The sequence below is a fragment of the Protopterus annectens genome, chromosome 6.part0 (assembly GCF_019279795.1).
Source record: "Protopterus annectens isolate FY-2018-M chromosome 6.part0, PAN1.0, whole genome shotgun sequence".
NCBI classification, from domain to species: domain Eukaryota; kingdom Metazoa; phylum Chordata; order Ceratodontiformes; family Protopteridae; genus Protopterus; species Protopterus annectens.
Window position 1 is genome coordinate 1,558,413,453 of NC_056737.1, and position 19,665 is coordinate 1,558,433,117.

The window sequence follows — 19,665 nt, forward strand, 5'->3', positions numbered from 1 at the left end:
TCACATTAATTTATTTACAAAAACCTTGCTGCTGACCCAGAAACTATTTCTCAGGGTCCCAAAGGGGTCAAGGCTTCCACTGCAAAAAACCCTGTCCCCTATGATGGGGATTCAAGGGCACTGGACAGATGGGGAAAAAGGTTTACACTTCTGCTACATTGGCTGTGAGGGCTTTAAATTGTCAATTTCATATGCTTAAATATCAGCAATACTTATTGTCACTGCTTAAACAGAAAATGTTAACAGATTCTAAATGTGCAGAAAACAGAAATGCAGGATTTATTGCATGCAACTGAACAAATGGGAAAGCATACTTTGCAATGTGGTTTTGATTCTCTGGAGGCCTCTTGCAGGGCCGCGGTTACGGGTTCTGTCATTAGGTGACATGCTTGGTTAAAGGAACGGAATCTGCCTGATCATGTTAAAGCAAAATTATTAGATGCTCCATTACAGCATGATACTTTGATGTTAAAGCAGAAGAGGTGTTGAAGAAAATGGAGGACAAAGCGAAATCTATGCAGATAGTTAAGGATTTCATACAGGTGCAGCCACCCAGATTTAGCAGGAACTGGCCTACAAAGAATTGGTCCTTTCCAGTGTCAGACAGGCCACAAAGAGGCAGATACAGATGCCCCAGAGGCAGTTCCCAGCCCCAAGGCTCATACAGGCCTAAACAATGGGGTGCTTCTACCTCCAAAAGCGGAGAAGACAAATCACAGCCATACAGGAAACAGTCCCAATGACTTTCCTCTGCCAGAACCAAGCACTTATCTTTTGGCAGCCCCCTTAGGGGGAAAACTAGCACTTTTTTCACAAAATTGGCACATGATCACCCAGGACAAATGGGTCTTGAACATAGTGTCTCAGGGCTACAGGTTCCACTTTCACACCCTGCCAAGGGCAAAAGGTATGCTAGACCTGCCACACAATCAACTGGCAGAGGCACAAAAGCAAGTTTCATCCCTCATGGACATGAGGGCCATTCAGCGAGTACCACAACAAGAGCAGGGACAAGGATTTTACTAGAGACTTTTCTTGGTGCCCAGAAAGGACAAAACCTGGAGACCAATACTGGACCTGTCTATTCTAAACACATTTCTGGACGTTCCAGAATTCAAAATGTTGACTCTGCAGCAGCTACTGCCCATGCTGGGCAAGAAGGCTTGGCTCGTAACTTTAGACCTCAAAGAGGCATACCTGCATGTCCCAGTCAGACAGTCTTGCAGAAGATACCTCAGATTCATAGCTGGCTCAATGCGCTACCAATTCTCTGCACTGCCCTTTGGCTTATCTACTGCACCCAAGGTCTTCACAAAATGCCTGGCACCAGTAATTGCATTTTGCAGACAAAGAGGAATTCAGATATATCCTTACTTGTACAACTGCCTTATTCAAGCAGAGAACAAGGACATTCTACTAAAGCATCTGGCGTTTGTAAAAAGATTACTAATTTGCCTAGGGTACACAGTAAACGAAAAGAAATCAAAACTAGTACCCTCTCAAGAGATAATATTTCTGGGTGCAAGCTTAAATACAACTGCCCAGATGGCTTATCTCACACCAGACAAACAAAGGCAACTGACTTCTTACTTCAAAATGTTGGCAACAAAGACCCAGTTATCTGCAAGAAAAAATCTGCAGGCTTTGGGCTTTATGGCATCCTGCATTCTGCTAATTCCATATGCCAGACTGCATATGAGGAAACTACAATGGTATCTAAAAAGTTTTTGGACTCAACATTGCCACAGCCTGGAAACATTAATTACCCTCATTCCATGCCTGCAACAGGAGTTTCAATGGTGGGAACAGGCCTGTCACCACAACAAGGGACAGCCATTCACTTTACCCACAGCCAGGCAGACAATAACAATGGCTGCATCAGTTTATGCCTGGGGGGGCCCACATGGCAGGAAAATGTATTCAGGACACATGGCCCGCAAGCCAGATGCATCTTCATATCAATCAAAAAGAGATGCTAGCTGTTCAGAATGCCCTGACAGTTTTCAGTGATCTTCTTCATCCAGGACATCTACTGATACGGACAATACTACAGTGATGTGGTACATAAACAAGCAGGGAGGCACATTTTCCTACCCCCTATGCAGACAAGCCATGACTTTGTGGGACACATCATTGACTTATCAAGTTCACCTGCAAGCACAATTCCTGCCAGGAAAAATAAATACTCTGGCAGACGAACTAAGCAGAAACCTCATGGATCCCCATGAGAGGAAACTGGATCCACAAGTCTTCAGCATGATAACAAGGAAATGGGGATGCCCAGACATAGATCTATTTGCCTCCCCTCACAACTGCCAACTACAGAGATTCTGCACAAGGACTTATCACAAGCAAGCATGGAAAGTGGATGCCCTATCCTTCAGCTGGAAAAACCTAACAGTATATGCCTTTCCTCCACTGCCACTCCTCCCCAAGGTACTCCTAAAGGTCAGGCAAGAGAAGCCAAAAATTATACTGATTGCCCCAGACTGGCCACGCCAGCACTGGTACCCAATCCTAAAGAACTTGTCTCAGGGTCCAGCCTGGACATTGCCTCAAACTTCTCACTTACTGACCCAACAAAACAATCAGATCCTGCACAGCCAACTCAGGACCTTAAATCTGGCAGCATGGTGGATAATGTAGCCATTCAGAACACTCCTCTCTCCAAAGCTGTAATGGATGTTATTTGGAGGCCAGGAGGCCCAGTACCAGAAAATCTTATGCAGAAAAATGGAAGAGATTCTGTGCTTGGAACCAGGAACAAGGAATTGACACGTTTGTACCAAATATTCCTCAGATTTTACAATACCTAACTGAGATGCTGGACAAAGGCCTATCCTTTTCATAAATCAAGATTCATGCCTCTGCCATTTCAGCCCATTACAATACGGAACCACCTATCTTTTCTCATCCTTTAATAAGGCAGTACCTCAGAGGTGCCAAAAACATAAGACCTCCAAGGAGAGCTCCAATACCTGCATGGGACCTCAATTATGTCTTGGAAAAACTCACACTGCCTCCTTTTGAGCCAGCCTCAACAGCTGATATAAAATTCTTATCCTGGAAAACAGCTCTGCTCCTAGCAATAACCTCTGCAAGACGAGTCTCGGAGTTACAGGCACTCATGGCTGTGGAACCTTTTATCATTTTCCATCCAGACAGGGTTTCTCTGAGGATGAACCCTACATTTATGCCTAAGGTGGTGTCCAGTGTGGCCCTTAACCAAACCATTCATCTGCCTACCTTTTATCCAAACCCACAGAACAAGGGTGAGAGACTTCTGCATTCTTTGGACATACACAGACAGCTACGCCTCTACTTGGACAGAACTAAAGCTTTCAGAAGGACTGAGCAACTTTTAGTGGCATATGCTGCAGGATCACAAGAAAAGGCCATCTCAAAACAGACTTTTTCAAAATGGATAGGCCATTGCATTTGTTTCTGCTACTCACAGCATGGCAAATCAGTGCCTAAGGGCATTAGTCCACATTCAACCAGAGTAGCAGCCACTTCGGCAGCCTTCCTCAGAGGAGTACCAACCAAAGACATCTTAGAGGCTGCAACTTGGAGTTCAGTGCACACTTTTACAAAGCACTACCACTTACCTCTCTACTCTAAATCCAGAGCAGGCTTTGCCACTGCAGTTCTGCAGGGCCTCATAGCCTCTCCTAATCCTATTTAGCCCAGCCACCCATCCTCAGCTTTGGGATTCAACTCAAGAGTAATGACTGCAACAGTGAAACACGATGAACATAGTACAGTTGTGTACCTACCATAAATGTAGATGTTCAAGTGTATTCACTGTTGCAGTCCAGGTTACCCTCCCACCATCCCCTTTCTTTCTTATCTGTACTTCTCTATTCTATACAAACTATGTGGTGTATTTGCGATGAAGGAAATGTTTACTTTAGTGCATGCATGTTTATTGGCATAATTTATTTAGCCTACCCTTTTGGGGGCACCTGACATCTGGGGCAAGAAAAACTGAAGAAAATGGCATCGGCTGCATCTTTTATACCTCTGGCGCACTGACGTCAGGGAAGAGGTGACAGCAACTGACGCCAGACCAAGACTTTGGAATTGATGCCGACTGTGGGTAATCTGCCAGTAGGATAACCCAAGAGTAATGACTGCAACAGTGAATACACTCGAACATCTACATTTATGGTAGGTACATAACTGTACTTTTTGCATCTGGAGCTCAGGGCAAAGCTATTTCTAAACGGACAATTTCTAAATGGATTGCCCATTGTATTCACTTTTGTTACTGGCAGCATGGCAAGGTTCCTTCACAAAGTATCAGGATCCATTCTACTAGAGCAACTTCCACCTTAGCAGCTTTTTTGAGAAGTGTACCTACTAAGTTCATCCTGGAAGCAGCTACTTGGACTTCTGTTCACACTTTCACAAAGCATTTCAATTTACATTTGTTTTCTAAATCCAGGGCTGGTTTTGCCACTGCAGTGTTGTAGGGCATCCTTACCAACCCTTAAATAGTGGGTATTCCTCCTCCCTTTTTTCTTTGGGCTTTGGGAATCAACCCATTTTGTAAGGTCTGCAACAGTGAAACACGATGAACATAGTACAGTTGTGTACACCTACCATAAATGTAGATGCTCGAGTGTATACACTGTTGCAGTCCTGGTTCCCCCCCCCTCCACCCCCCTTTTTTCCTAAGGCACAGACTGTCTGTTTATTTTGTGGATGGTATATTTCCAGGGATTTTCTTTTCCTGGTCTAGCCTTGTTGGGGGCTCCTGGCAGTTATGGCAAGAAAAACTGAGGAAATGGTGTTGGCGGCCTTCCTTTATACCTGACGTCCTGACGTCAGGTTTACGGCTGAAGGCAGCCAACGTCATATACCAAAGCTTTGGTATTCTGGCCGCCTGTGGCTACCGGGAGCCAGATAACCCATTTTATAAGGACTGCAACAGTGAATACACTCAAACATCTATATTTATTGTAAGTGTACACAACTGTACTTTCTTTCCCTCTATTTTCCCTTCTTCCGAAGGACTTACTAAAGATCCAAAGAGACAACCCAAGGGTCTTACTGGTGACTTTCTTTTGGCCAAAGTAGCATTGGTTCCCCCTTCTCTTCTACCAAACCAAGGGCCATCACCAGAAGTTAACCTCTAGAGTGGACTTGCTCACACAACAGAAGGGCTCTTTACTTCATTCCAACCTGTCATCTCTCACCCTGACATTATGAATGTTAGGATTGTGATCCGTTTTAGACATCAGTTTTCTGAAGACATGCTACAGGTTCTCCAGGAGGCAAGGAGATCTGCTATCAGGAAATCTTATGTAACACAATGGAAAAGATTTACTGTCTGGTGTCATGTGCATAAACTTGACCCATGTGCCATCAAATACCCCTATGGTCCTCTGTTCGTGTGAGCTGTTGAAATCTGGCCTGGCATTAAGGCACACTTGTCAGTCATTTCTGCTTGCCTACCTGTGAGTCTTCCTCTTCTGTCCAAATTAGAAGTCAGACAATTCCTAAAAGGAGTACTGCACCTTAGACCTCCTAAGAAAGCAATCTCACCTGCTTGGGACTTCAGTTTTGTGCTGGAAAAGCTCACCCTTCCCCCTTTCAAACTAGTACCCTCTGTTTCTCTCAAATTATGTACTTGGAAGACTATTCTGCTTGTAACCATTACTTTAGCTAGAAGATTCTCCAAACTACAGGCCCTTATGGCAGCCCTTCTTTCCCCTTCCTTATTTTTCATAAAGACAAAATATCCTTGCGGGCCGATCCTTCCTTTATGCATAAAATAGTGAACTGTCTCTCAGTCAGGCCATAAATCTTCCCACCTTCTTCCCTAACCCACAAAACAAGGGAGACAGGATTTTGCATCCTCTTGCACACAGACAACTCAAATTCTACTTGGATAAGACTAAGGATATCTGCAAGTCTGACCAGTCATTTATTTCTTTCCAAGATCAAGTTGGGGAATCCAGTCTCTAAGCGAACCATTAACTGGATTTCTAAAGCCATTAGCTTTTACTATGTTCAGCATGGGTAAATCTTTACCTTCTGTCACAAAGGCACATTCTACTAGAGCAGTGGCCTCATATGAAGCCTTTTACAAGGGAATTGGCCCTAGAACTGTTATAGAAGCAGCTATTTGGTCTTGTGTACATTCCTTTACCAAACATCACAGAGTTGCATGCCTTTTATAAATCCAGAGTAGCTTTTGCCAAGTCAGTCCTCTCTAGATTACTGGACAGTTGTATTTTTCATCCAGCCACCTTTCACACTTCATAAGCTTTGGGAATTCTACAACAGTGATCTAAGGAAGGGCGTAGTACAGTTGTCTACAACTTAACATAAAAGTAGATGCCCTACTGTTCACTGTTGCGGTATTCTTTCCCACATGTCTTCCCCTTGTCTTAGGTTTCCATCATTTTCCTCTTGGACCAAGAGAAACCATTATCTTTCTGCCTCTTCCCTCTTTGTTGACCATTTTATTTTGTTGAGCAGGCTTCTGCAGTCTTAATTGCTTGAAGATAGTCTTAGGTTTTTCACTCATTCTTCCATTTATGTACCTTTACTCCCACAGGCTTAGGCCATATGTCAGACATACACATCTTTGGAAGGTTTTGACCTTGGTACCCCAGGTGGACGTCCACATTATTTGGTGAGATAACCCAACAGTTTTTAATGGTATAGGATGTTGATTTTCTTGGTGATAAAGCATGGTTATTCATGTTGTGTTAAGTGTTTGGACAGGTACATACTAAAGGGGCATTATAGTCAATGATCAGCTTAGTGCTGAATACAGCAGAATGATCACATCCCTTGGCTTAGAGGCCATACCCTTACTAATAAGCTGTACATTGAAAAAGGACTTTCTTTACAATAGCTTATAAATGGAGATCAAATGACAGTTTGTGGTCCATATAGGTTCCCAGGTCCCTAACTACCAGATCAATTTTTAGGGGGGGTGTTGTTGATGTGATAGTTACAGGAGGTACATCATGCTGCTTGGTAAAGGCGACTACGACACATTTTTTTGGCATACAGTTTGTCCATGATTATGACACTAGCTATGTGTTTGGGAATGGTGCTGTTCAAGGATCTTAGTGTGCCCTAGATTGTTTGTGACACCAAGTTTATAGTCTTCTGCAAACATGGTCAGATATAAACCCTTAACATTAGCTTTGAGCTCTAAGAAGTAAATGGCAAAGAGGAGTGGCCCAAGCACTGAACCGTGGGGTGCACTACTAGTGATACTTTGTTTGGAGGAGGAGGCAGAGCCATCTACCCTAACTTCCTGGATTCTGCTTCTGAGCCATTTTTCTATGTAGTGAATTACTTAAGGATTAATGTTTAGTTGGGAGAGTTTATCAACACTACCTCAATGCAGGCTGGTGTTGGAATGCCTTTGTGAAGCCTAGATATACATTGTGTACTGATTTTCCCTCGTCCATTGCTTCACCAATGTCTTTTGAAAAAGTTGACCAGGTTAAGCAGGGTAGATCTACCCTTAACAAAGCCAAAATGTATTTGGTCATGAGTGTGTAGGCTGCCCATGTCCTTATTATTTCCATACTGATTCTCTACTTAGCCTTACAGATGAGGCTGGTCTGAATCGTGGTTCTATAATTACCTGGGTCTGTTGGAGCACCACCTTTGTGCAGGGGGATGACTTTGCTGTCCCCTTTTTTATACGGCACAAAGCTTGTTTGGAAGCTGATATTGAAGTTTCTTTGGGTGGGGGTTGACAGATCCTGTTTCAGGTTGACCATTTTGCACTGTTACACACTTTTTGGGAAAGCCTCAAAGAAGGTAGCATATTTTGACCTAGAGGAGCATCTTTTAGGAACATTAGATTTCAAGCTCTGGAGATGTGTACACAGCAGAGCTCATTTTAAACTGTAGTACATTCCCGTAGTAACAGAGGTTCAGCTGTCTTATATACAGTATCACACACTTGTATTAAGAAGCATGTAAAGTGCAACTGCTTTTATTTTTATATTTTTTCTAAGATGTATTGTTTATTTTCCGAACAACTACAATAATACAACAGACATAAACACAAAGGATAAACCTACAGTAACATAACATTCATTGAACTGATACTCTGCCTCTTTACACATTGTATTCAAGATTCAGTTGTAATTCCATCCTACTGTACTTCAATATCAGACTCAAATTTCAAGAAAACCAAGATCTTTCTATTGTTTAGTAGTATTGGGTATTCAGATAATTAGTATAGCATATTTTTGTGTATGTATACAAACAAAAGGGTGAGCATCTGAAGATAATTTTGCTCATAGACTGATCAACATTTTTTCATTTTCAGGTTATAAAAATCCTTCATCATTTCAACCACTTTGGTGATCTTGGGCAAGCTGGCCAGTTATCACTTTTTAAGATTAGAATTCTTAACATTAACAGTAATGGATACAATAAGACACCCTTTCAAAGTTCTGTTGAATCTTGTTCTGGCTTAAAAGGGAAGAATAAGACTGGGGCAGATGGGAATGCTAACTGCATAATATCCCTCAAGATGCTTTGAAACTATGTTATAACTGCTTCAGCTTTTGACATGCACAAAAAGGATGCATCAGGTCATTTGTTTCATTTCCCCTCATAACTCCAGCAGTTACTACTGGTTCCCAGAGACATATGGCTCTTCTAGCTGGCAAATATAGAAACTTAAAAAGGCATTCCCAGCCAAAGAAACTGTAGTTTTCTAGACCTTGTAACATATCCAATTGACTGAATTGGCTTTATCCATAAGTCCTCTTGGATCTCACATCTCAGCTGTTTCTACCAGGTAGTCCTGTATTTATTTTATCTTCTAAGTCCTGGATCTCCATTTATAATATGTATGTATATTCTGGACCACAAATCCTTTAGCGCTTTCATTCGTTTAATTTAATGACTACGAACTTCTTCAGAATAATTACAACAATTCAGAACCACCCTTAAATACAAAACCATGTGATGAAAACATCCAATGAAAACACATATTCAGTAAATACACTTGTCTGACCTCAGTGAAATCTCTAAATAGAACAGTAAAATATAAAAACTGTAACTAAAAACCACTTATGTACATATAAAGTATTGTTATAACACAAATAAAAAAATACTGTTAACTACTGATCATAAGAGACCATATCATAGTCTCTGTAACTGAAGAAAACATTTAATATTAATAGTTTTATTGAGTCCTGGTGGTCTGCTCGTAAGGCCACTTGGTCTCCATACACTCCAATGCAGCTTTGAAATTACACACATTTGTTTGTTTTGGACAAGGTGGATTGTGGTCTCTTTGTGGGTAATTTTAATTTTAGTGTAATGTCTTTTTAAAATTTCATTCAATTGAACTTTGAGTTTTCTCATTAATTAAATGTCAGGTGACTAGTTATAAGGGTATATAACAGCACTGGTTGTACCCATTTACATCTTGACAAAGCCTGGTATGAAACAGGCGAAAGCGCTTTATTTATTGATTATTGTGGTTCTATTTTTACATTTGTTATCCTTATTAAAGTTATTATTCAAGAGTTCCTGGTCCGGCTTGACGTTCCTTTGCCTTGGAGTTGTATTGTGGTTTTGGTTCTGAATTGTAATTATTCTGAAGAAGTTCATAGTCATTGAATTAAACGAACGAAACCGCTAAAGGATTTGTGGTCTGGCTCTTTTTTTTCATTGCTCTGGAACTTTTTGCTGAACTTTGTCATTTTACATTGTTTTTTTTTGGGAGCAGTTAACATTGTTTGATATATGTATATTCTCTCTATATTGCTTTTCATGTTGTGAGCATCTCTTGTAGCATCCATTAGTAGTACCACCATCTAACGATGATCCATCATCCCTACTTGAGTTGGGTTTAGACCATTTTGCTATGCCCAGCAGCTTCTTAGCACAGTGGGATTTTAGGTCACCCATTTGGTACTTCTCTTGAAATTCTTGTGTTATAGGTGTTCTACCCGAGCATTAATAGTCTCCTAGAATTACAGCTACTATTTCTGCTTAAGCCACTTTACCAAGCCAAGGTAGTGAAGCATTAATTGAAGGAAAAGGGTGTTGTGGGCCAACTCAAACCTCCAGAATTTTGCTGTTGTAACTTCCATTGCCTGTTTAGCTGCCTTTATTCGTTCCTTCACCAACAGAGAGTCTACTTTTTGGTGGTCTACTTTAAACCTAGAATGCTGCCCCACAGTTTATTATTCTCACTCTGGATCTGTAGGTACATTGACTTCCTAGAATCATTATAGGTATGTTGCATAATTTATAGATGAGACTTATGATTGCAAATTTAATGTACTGCTTACTGTCAGGAGTCCCTACACTACCTTCTAAAGCAGTGTTGCCAAGTCTTTTAATTGCTCTATTTTAAGTTGCCATATATATGCCGCTAACTATCTACTCAGCTTTTCCAAAATACATTGAGGAGCTGTAATAAGTAATCCTGATGCTGCCTAGATAACTAGTGGCAGCACTGACAGGTTTAGCATCTGGATTTTCTGTGGAATATCTAAAATAAGAGCCTTCCACTTACCAAAATAATCTGCAACCTTGCTTAGCATACTAGCATAAGTCATTCCTGTTGCTTCAGTAATAGTAGGGGTTATTTTAACATCCAGATACATAAAAGGAACATTCTTCCCAGTAAATTATTTCCTCTTGATATGTTGAGAAGGTGTGTAGTTAACGCCCAACACATTTGTCTTCTGTAAACTAACCTCATGTAAAGGCACTTTACCAAAATTCCATAACACTTGTGGAATAATGTTCAGATCAGTTGCAGGGTTGGAGACGCAAGTCAACAAAGTTGTCTGCATTCAGCAGTACTTTGCGACAGTGCCTCCTTTTTACTTTTATGTTTTAAGGACTTTGTTACAGTTTTCTTAATTCATTACAATTGTAGTACAGCTTAGTTAACTTCTCCTGCATTTCCCTTGTAAAAGAGCAGCTACGTTTTCCCAGTTTTTCATATGGAGATTGATTTGAAGTTCGTCTGTCATGTCCATTAGCTGGGGTGCTACATGGCGAACGTCTGACACTGAAGGGCAAGGTTTCAGCTATTCTCAAAAGGTATCTTGTATCCGGGTTGAGTATAGTCCACTGTCAGGCACTTTTTTCCATCTTTTGACTTTGTGACAGTGAGTCCTGCCTTGGTATCATCCCACTTGCGCTTCAACATTAACTCTTTGCCTGAAATTTGCAGATGGAGACCAGGCTCTGCTACAGTTGGTATAGAAATCAGCAGTAAGGCTATTGTCTGGGGCTCTTCCATCATGTCATTTATCACATGTTGTGATCTGCAATGTCTGCCAATCATAGCAAAGTGTACACTGTCTGCTGTACTATTCATATCCTGGGTACCATCTGTATAAAGAGTTACTTGGCCCCCTGTGTCACAACAAGAGATCTCATTCCTCTATTGACACTACTTTGGTCTTTTCCTGGAATGGTAGACCAGTTATCTGAGAATGTGGAAGTGTTTAACATTTCATTGGTATTGTTCCTCATGTGATAGTAATGGGCCATATGGTTTAACCATCTGAATTTAATCCCAAAAGCAGAGACCTTTCTTTACAACTAGATGCTTGCATATGGATTCTTTCCCTTTCATCTATGCACTATGAAAAGCTTAAATGTGGTAGATGTTAGGCATATGACATACTTGATAAGAACCTGTGGATTGCAGAAGGGTATGTACTGTTTTACAAACTCCTCAATGAATCAATAAAAAGTGTGATTATTGGATGAAAATGAATATATGAATGCTTTGAATTAATTGAAGATGCACTAAAAAGAAATCTAAAGCAGTGACACATTTTATACTTTTAATATTGCAGTTGGTATAAAGCAAATTACAGTATGGCTGAGAAGCTGGACTGGGGACAAGGAATGGGCTGTGACTTTGTGAATAAGAGCTGCAAATTCTGGATTGATCAACACAGGCAAAAGTAAGACTGAATACATTCTTGATACTGTTAATCTTCAGCTGCATCCCTATTTTAGTTAACTGGAAACTATGTATAAAATTTTTGTAAAGCCGTTTACATTCATGATACAAAGGTTAATTATGAGTAGGCAAATTGGCAAGTTGCAGTTTTGTGAAATTCAGCAAAGTTGTTTAGATTATTCGTTTAAATGGTTTGTGTAGATCTACATATTAACTTGTGTATGATTAGAGGGGTTCTGAAAATTAGATTAGACTGTGTAATGAATGGCAGGAAGTTCTAGGAGATCACAACAGATCAGTGTGCCATTCCCCAAATGTTTTCGGAAATGTGCTTCTGCATCCAGTTCTGCCATAGGAGTTGCACATTTCAGAAATTAAACACACTGTGTATAGGAAGTCTTAGCTGCTAAAGTGACAAGCATTGTGTATTACAGGACTTAAATTTTCCCTTCTTATTGTACAGTATGAATTATATGATCGGATAAGAAAACTGTACTGATAGTATTTCCTGTGTAGGCTTCAAGAAAATCTCCAGAAGAAGGGTAGAGATTTCATAAAATGACTTTAAATTGTCCAGTCAGTGTTAAAAACAACATATCTGATGTAATTTTCATTCATTCCTCAAATAATGGGTCTTGGATCCAATATAGCTGCTTCTACAGGATCCAAATTCTTGAGCTCTTCCGTTTACCCGTAATTCCCTGCCAACTTAACATACCTCAGATCTTGTTTGCTCCCATTTAGCTACAGACATGGATCCTCTCACTCTCAGATTTTTGGGTAATTCCTAGGGAAATAGCAAGTTTTACTAATATTTCTAATAGTTTCATTGGTTCCTTTCTCACACCTACCTCCCTTGATAACCTATTAGTTTTACTATGAGTTTTTCTGAGTGGTTATTACCGACTTCTCTGTAATTCTCCTTAGTGCCATTGTTGCTACCTTGCTATCTAAAATTCTTTTTTTTCTACTCTTATCTTTTTTAGTATAAAAAAAAGTAAACTCGTTTTTGTAGTTTTATTGGTTTACATTTAAATTGCCAAGGAAAGTTTCGGCAACCATGGGTTGTAGAATGACATTTTTTTCTGACCTGTGTTGCTTATCCTTCCCTTGTGCGAGTTCCATTTTAGCGTATGTTCAGTGCATTTGCAAAGATGAGGTTGGTCATTGAACTAGAGATCGCAGTACAGTGGGGATTGGGAAATGTATCCTTTTCCCCACTGTAGTGCGATCTCAGAGTTGGAATATATATATTTAGCAGGGGATGTGGGTGGTGCAGCCCCCAAGAGGGGTGCAGGGGTCCTGCACTTCTGCAAAAACCTCACATTAGGTCTGGTGCAGTGTAGGACTGCATTCTACTCATGTCGAGTAAGGTCAGATGTGCATATTAGTATGCAGATTTGACATTTTGCACGTTGGTACACTCCATTTTCAGTGTCCCAAGTCAATATTACCACATTTCAGCCAACTGCATTTCACACTTGTGATAGTAAACCAGTTTTACTTCTTTCCATAGCTTAGTCTGGCTGGTATGGCAGACAAACCTACCGGCTGTAAAAAATGCATCACCTGTGGGCATAAAATACCAAACTCAGATGCCCACAGGGAATGCTTATATTGTTTAGGAGTCACACATTTAGATGCAGCCTGCCCAATTTGCTCTTGCTTCAACTCTAGGGCTCTCACAGGCAGGCCTTCTCCCTTCCACTTCTTCTCTTTGAGCTGGAGCTCAAACTCCCTTAAAGAAAACTGATAAGGGAAAGCCCAAATCGGCTCCTAAAGATAAGGAATATCTTGTAAGATTCACCGGATCTGATATCATCTTTGGCTCCTTCATTGGAGCATCCTGTTAAAATATTATATTGTCTACTTCAAAATCACCACAGATCCAGTCACCTCATCCCCTACTGGATCCAGTAACATCTAGGTCCCCTTTATCCTTCTTGGAGCAATCCCCCCATAGACACTCAAGACCTCCACCCTACACCTCTTCTGTCAAGTCTTGCAGTAGTTTGAGGCTAACATGGATAGGAGGATAAGATAATTCCTCAGAGTTCAGATCCAAATGGGGGGGTACTCCTAGCTCCATCTCCCAATGGATCAGTGAGACAACCTATGACTACTTCCCCTTTGGTCTCCCCTTCACTGATCCGATCTACTGTTTCAAAGCCCTCTCGTTGAGACCTCTTGGGGTGTCCTCATCAGATCTGAAGACAGTCTATTCTTCGACTCTGGTTACCTCCCCAAGTTGCCCAGTTCTCATCCTTTCAGAGCCGAAGTATCAGCGCCGTATGTGGAGGACTAGACTCAACTCTGAAGCTCTCAGAGCCATCCCTGCCCCTCAGGGCTTCTGCAGTTGACAGCTCAGGTCTAACTCTTTCCTCAGGCGGAGTGCTTGTGGGGTTGCAGAAACCAATAGCTTGGGAAATCTCAGCTCCTTTGCCATTGATTTCAGTTTTCCCCAGGCGCTTTGCCTTTGAGTTGTGAAGATGGTCCTCTCTCTATATCTAGAGAAAGAACATCCCTGCCTCCTGGAGTCAGACAACATTAAGTTCTTTAGATGTTCATTGTGCATACAGCTGCAGTCATAACAGACGGGTTTTCCTGCCGTGAGGTGGGCCCTTGGTCGGCCGAATTCCAAAGTCTAGGTCCGGCGTCGTATGTCGTCGCTTCTTCCCTGATGTCAGTGCGACAGGGGTATAAGAGAACCAGCCGACGCCATTTTCTTCAGTCTTTCTTGCCGCGCGGTGCCCGAAGCAGAAGCAGTTCACAAGTGCCGGTCGGCCAGCTCCTGAGATTACGAATATTTTTCAACCAAAGACTTCTTGAAAGCTAAGTACCCCGTTGGGGAAACTTTTCTTGCCTCAGACTGATGTCAGACAAAGTTAATAATTGCATTTCATGTGGGAAGCAAATACCGCATAAGGATTTCCATTCCCTCTGTATTCCTTGCTTAGGCCCAGACCACGACGTCTCGGCCTGTCGTTTTTGTGCTACATTCAACAGACGCACTATTAAGCGTCGGGTGGAATTCGCCCAACACTATTTTGGCAAAAAGTTTAATTATATTATGTCGTCGGATACTCCGACTCCAGTTTTGGGTAAAAGACACAAAGATAAGGACCGACATACGAGGTCCGCGACTTCTACCGACACCACGCTAAAGCAGACTACAGGTGCTCCGGTTCTCAGCGAGGCGCCTATGCAGCCCCTGACTACCGATGACACTTCATTACCGGTGTCTTCTGTGCCCGAGGTCGCAGGCTCTTCAGCCCATACCCCGACTACAGATACCGAAGCCACTCTTGGCAGGGAAACTCAGAGTTTAGATAGGCCTGCCTCCTCTCAAGGTGTCTTCAGGCCCTCTTCTTCTTTTTCCATTAAGGCTTTCACTAAATCTAAAGAAGCCATGCATTCTAAAAGACAAGCTCCACAGGGCCCCACTCAAGGCCCCATGCCTAAAAAGCAGATGCTCAAAATGGCTGAGGATTTGATTACTCTTATCAGGGGTTCTCAACCCCCCTCGGACAAAAGGCCCAGAGTGGAGGATGAATACCCTTCCTCGGACCAGGCCTCCATTACTTCAGAACATTCTTAGGACCAGGAACATTCATACTCCCCTTTTGAAGATTCTGATGCAGAGGAGTCCATTCCCTCTGTCTCCCCCCCTGAGGACTACTCTTTTGGGGAAACCTTGCATACCTTGAGGGAACACTTCCACTGGGAAGGTCAAGAGTACTCAGACTCCAAGAAAAGGCTCAGGGATTTCCTCTTGCTCCCTCAGCACAGGCCCCTGGCTATACCTCCTGTCTTGGACATACTAGATGATGTGTATTCAGAGGCCAGCCTTAACCCAGATTCTTTACCTCCAGCTCCAGTCAAGCCTGACAGGTATTACTGGGTTCCTGATTCACACCAATTCCTATACAAAAGTCATGCGGCTGACCCAGAAACTATTTCACAGGGTCCCAAGGGAATTAAGGCCTCCACTGCCAAAAATCCATTACCTTCAGAGAGAGATTCCAGAGCTTTAGAAAGGTGGGGAAAAAGGTATACACCTCGGCCACCTTAACCATGAGGGCATTAAACTGTCAGTTCCATATGTTAAAGTATCAACAGTTTTTGTTATCTCAGTTAAAAAGCAAAATGTCACAACCTGAACAACCAGACTTGAAGGAGTTGCAGGATTTGTTGCATAGTGCAGAGCAAGTGGGTAAACATACCTTGCAATGTGGTTTTGATGCTTTAGAGGCCTCATGTAGAGCTGCTGTTACAGGATCAGTCATACGTAGACATGCTTGGCTCAAAGGGCAAACCTTACCAGATCATGTCAAAGCAAAATTACTAGATGCACCTCTTCAAAAAGATGTATTGTTTGGTGTTAAAGCTGAGGAGGTATTAAAGAAAATGGAGGAAAAGGCAAAATTAATGCAAACAGTGAAAGATTTTCTACAGGTACAACCACCACGTTTCAGTAGAAATTGGCCTTCAAAAAATTGGTCCTTTCCAGCCACGGACAGACCTCAAAGAGGTAGATACAGGCACCCGTGGGGTAGAGGGCAATCTCAAGGATCATTTAGAGGCAGACAATGGCAAGCTCCTACACCAAGAGGTGGTGAGGATAGTTCACAGCCATTCAGAAAGCAGAACCAATGACTTTCCCCTTTGCATGCCAAGCAAGGCTTAAATGGCAGCACCTTTAGGCAGAAAACTGGCATTATTTTTGAAAAATTGGCATATTATCACAAAAGACAAATGGATCCTGGACATCATAGACAGAGGCTACAGATTCCACTTTCACACCCTTCCAAAAATGAGAGGCATGTCAAACCTGCCACACAATCAAAGGGCAGAGGCACAAAAACACATTTCAGATTTTATGGACATGAAAGCTATTCAAGAGGTACCTGCACAGGAACAAGGTCTAGGTTTTTATTCCAGACTATTCCTGGTACCAAGGAAGGGCAAAGATTGGAGACCTATTTTGGACCTCTCCATCCTAAACACACATTTACTCGTACCAAAGTTCAAGATGCTCACATTACAGCAGCTTCTTCCCATACTGGGCAAGGAGTCTTGGCTGGTAACATTGGACCTCAAGGAGGCATACCTGCATGTCCCAATCAGACAAGATTGCAGACGATACCTCAGATTTCTTGCAGGTTCAACCCATTATCAATTCTCTGCATTGCCCTTTGGCTTATCTACTGCGCCCAGAGTGTTCAAGAAATGCCTGGCATCAGTAATTGCCTTCTGCAGACTTCAAGGGATACAAATATACCCATATTTGGACGACTGCCTGATCCAAGCTGACAGCAAGCACATACTTCTGAAACATCTGGCGTTTGTAATGATGTTGAATTCTCTGGGATACACATTCAACAAAAAGAAATCAAGACCAATACCCTGTCAAACAATAATTTTCCTGGGTGCCAGCTTGAATTCAAACACCCAGATGGCCTACCTCACGCCAGAGAAACAAGGGCAACTAACTCAATACTTCAGAAAACTGGCAACTCTCACCAGGCTGACTGCAAGGAAAATTCTGCAGGCTCTGGGATTCATGGCATCTTGCATTCTGCTAATCCCATGTGCAAAGCTGCATATGAGGAAACTTCAATGGTACCTAAAAAACTTATGGTCTCAACACAGCCACAGTTTGGAAATAATTATACCACTGATTCCATGTCTTCAAAAGGAATTTCTATGATGGGCTCAAGCATGCCAAAGAAACATAGGTCTCCCATTCTGCAAGCCTCAAGCAAATTAAGTCATCACAACAGACGCCTCGGACTACGCCTGGGGGGCGCACATGACAGATCGGTGCATTCAGGGCAAATGGTCACAAGAAGAAAAGCACCTACACATCAATCAAAAGGAAATGCTAGCAGTAATAAATGCTATTATGGCTTTCAAAGACCTACTGCATCCAGGCCAGCTATTGATAAGGACAGACAACACCACAGTGATGTGGTACATAAACAAACAGGGAGGAACCCATTCATATCCCCTATGCAGGCTAGCCATGTCTCTATGGAGCATGGCTCTGGAATTACAAATACAACTTCAAGCACAGTTCCTGCCAGGCAAGGAAAACACGCTGGCAGACAACCTGAGCAGAAATATGACAGATCCACACGAATGGAAGTTGCATCCTCAAGTCTTTGCAAAGATAATTCAAGCATGGGGAAGGCCAGACATAGATCTCTTTGCCACCCACAGAAATTACCAATTGACAAAATTCTGTTCAAGGACCTTTCATCCACAGGCCTGGAAAGTGGACGCACTCTTTCAGTTGGACAGCAATGACAGTTTATGCCTTTCCACCTCTTCCTCTGCTGCCCAAAGTTCTATTAAAAGCCAGAGCAGACAGACCAAGGATGATTCTCATTGCTCCAGACTGGCCAAGACAACACTGGTACCCACTCCTGAGGAGCCTGACGCATTCCCCACCATGGATCCTGCCTCTAATGCCTCTTTTACTGACTCAGCCCAACTTCAAAACTCTTCACAGTCAGCTGAAAACACTCAATCTAGCCGCATGGAGAATTCCTTAAATTCACAACAGACCCTACTCTCCAAGGAGGTGCAGGATGTCATTTTGGAGGCCAGAAGGCCTTCTACGAGAAAAACCTACTCCGCAAAATGGAAACGGTTTTGTGCCTGGAATCAGAAAAAGGGTCAGAATCCTGGAATACTGAATTTACCTCAAATATTACAGTACCTAGCTGAGATGCTAACCAGTGGACTTTCATTCTCCTCCATCAAAATCCATGTCTCAGCCATTTCTGCAGAATACAACACTGATCCTCCTTTATTCTCTCACCCTCTCTTAAGACAGTTCCTCAGAGGGGCTAAGAATATAAAACCCCCAAGGAAGCAACCTGTACCTGCTTGGGACCTCAATTTCATTCTAGAAAAACTGACCCTGCCTCCTTTTGAGCCAGCTGCATCAACAGAACTGCAATATTTGTCATGGAAAACAGCCTTCCTTCTGGCTATCACCTCAGCACGCAGGGTTTCGGAACTACAAGCCCTCATGGCTGTGCAGCCTTTCATCATTTTCCATCAGGACAGAGTTTCCTTACGAACCAATCCTTCCTTTATGCCAAAGGTAGTATCCAGGGTGGCCTTGAATCAGGCTATCCACTTACCTACCTTTTACCCTAATCCTCAAAACAAGGGGGAGAGATTACTACATTCCTTGGACATTCACAGACAGCTCCGTTATTACTTGGACAGAACAAAGCCTTTCAGAAAATCAGAGCAACTCTTTGTTTCCTATGCTACAGGTGCTCAGGGGAAGCCTATTTCCAAACAGACAATCTCAAAATGGATAGCCCACTGTATATGCTTTTGTTACTCTCTTCATGGTAAACCTGTACCTACAGGCATCAGATCTCACTCCACAAGGGCCACGGCTACCTCTGCAGCTTTCCTCAGGGGGGTTCCTACCAAAGATATTTTGGAAGCAGCCACTTGGAGTTCTGTACATACTTTCTCCAAGCACTGTCACCTACCATTATACTCCAAATCTAGAGCGGGCTTTGCCACTGCAGTCTTGCAGGGCATCCTGGCTCCTCCTAGTTCCTCTTAGTGCCTACCACCCCTTTTAAGCTTTGGGATTCTACCCATCTGTTATGACTGCAGCTGTATGCACGATGAACATAGTACAGTTTTGTACCTACCATAAATGTAGATGTTCGAGTGCTAATACAGCTGCAGTC

General features: G+C 42.4%; 1 protein-coding gene across 1 annotated transcript in view; it reads left to right on the forward strand.

Annotated features, from left to right (window-relative positions):
• The window catches only part of LMLN (leishmanolysin like peptidase), a 2,253,233-nt gene that overhangs the window by 1,571,529 nt on the left and 662,039 nt on the right, over positions 1-19,665 (forward strand). The window contains exon 10 of the mRNA XM_044073684.1: positions 11,829-11,939. Within this exon, the coding sequence (XP_043929619.1) occupies positions 11,829-11,939 (111 nt within the window). The remainder of the gene's footprint in view (positions 1-11,828; positions 11,940-19,665) is intronic.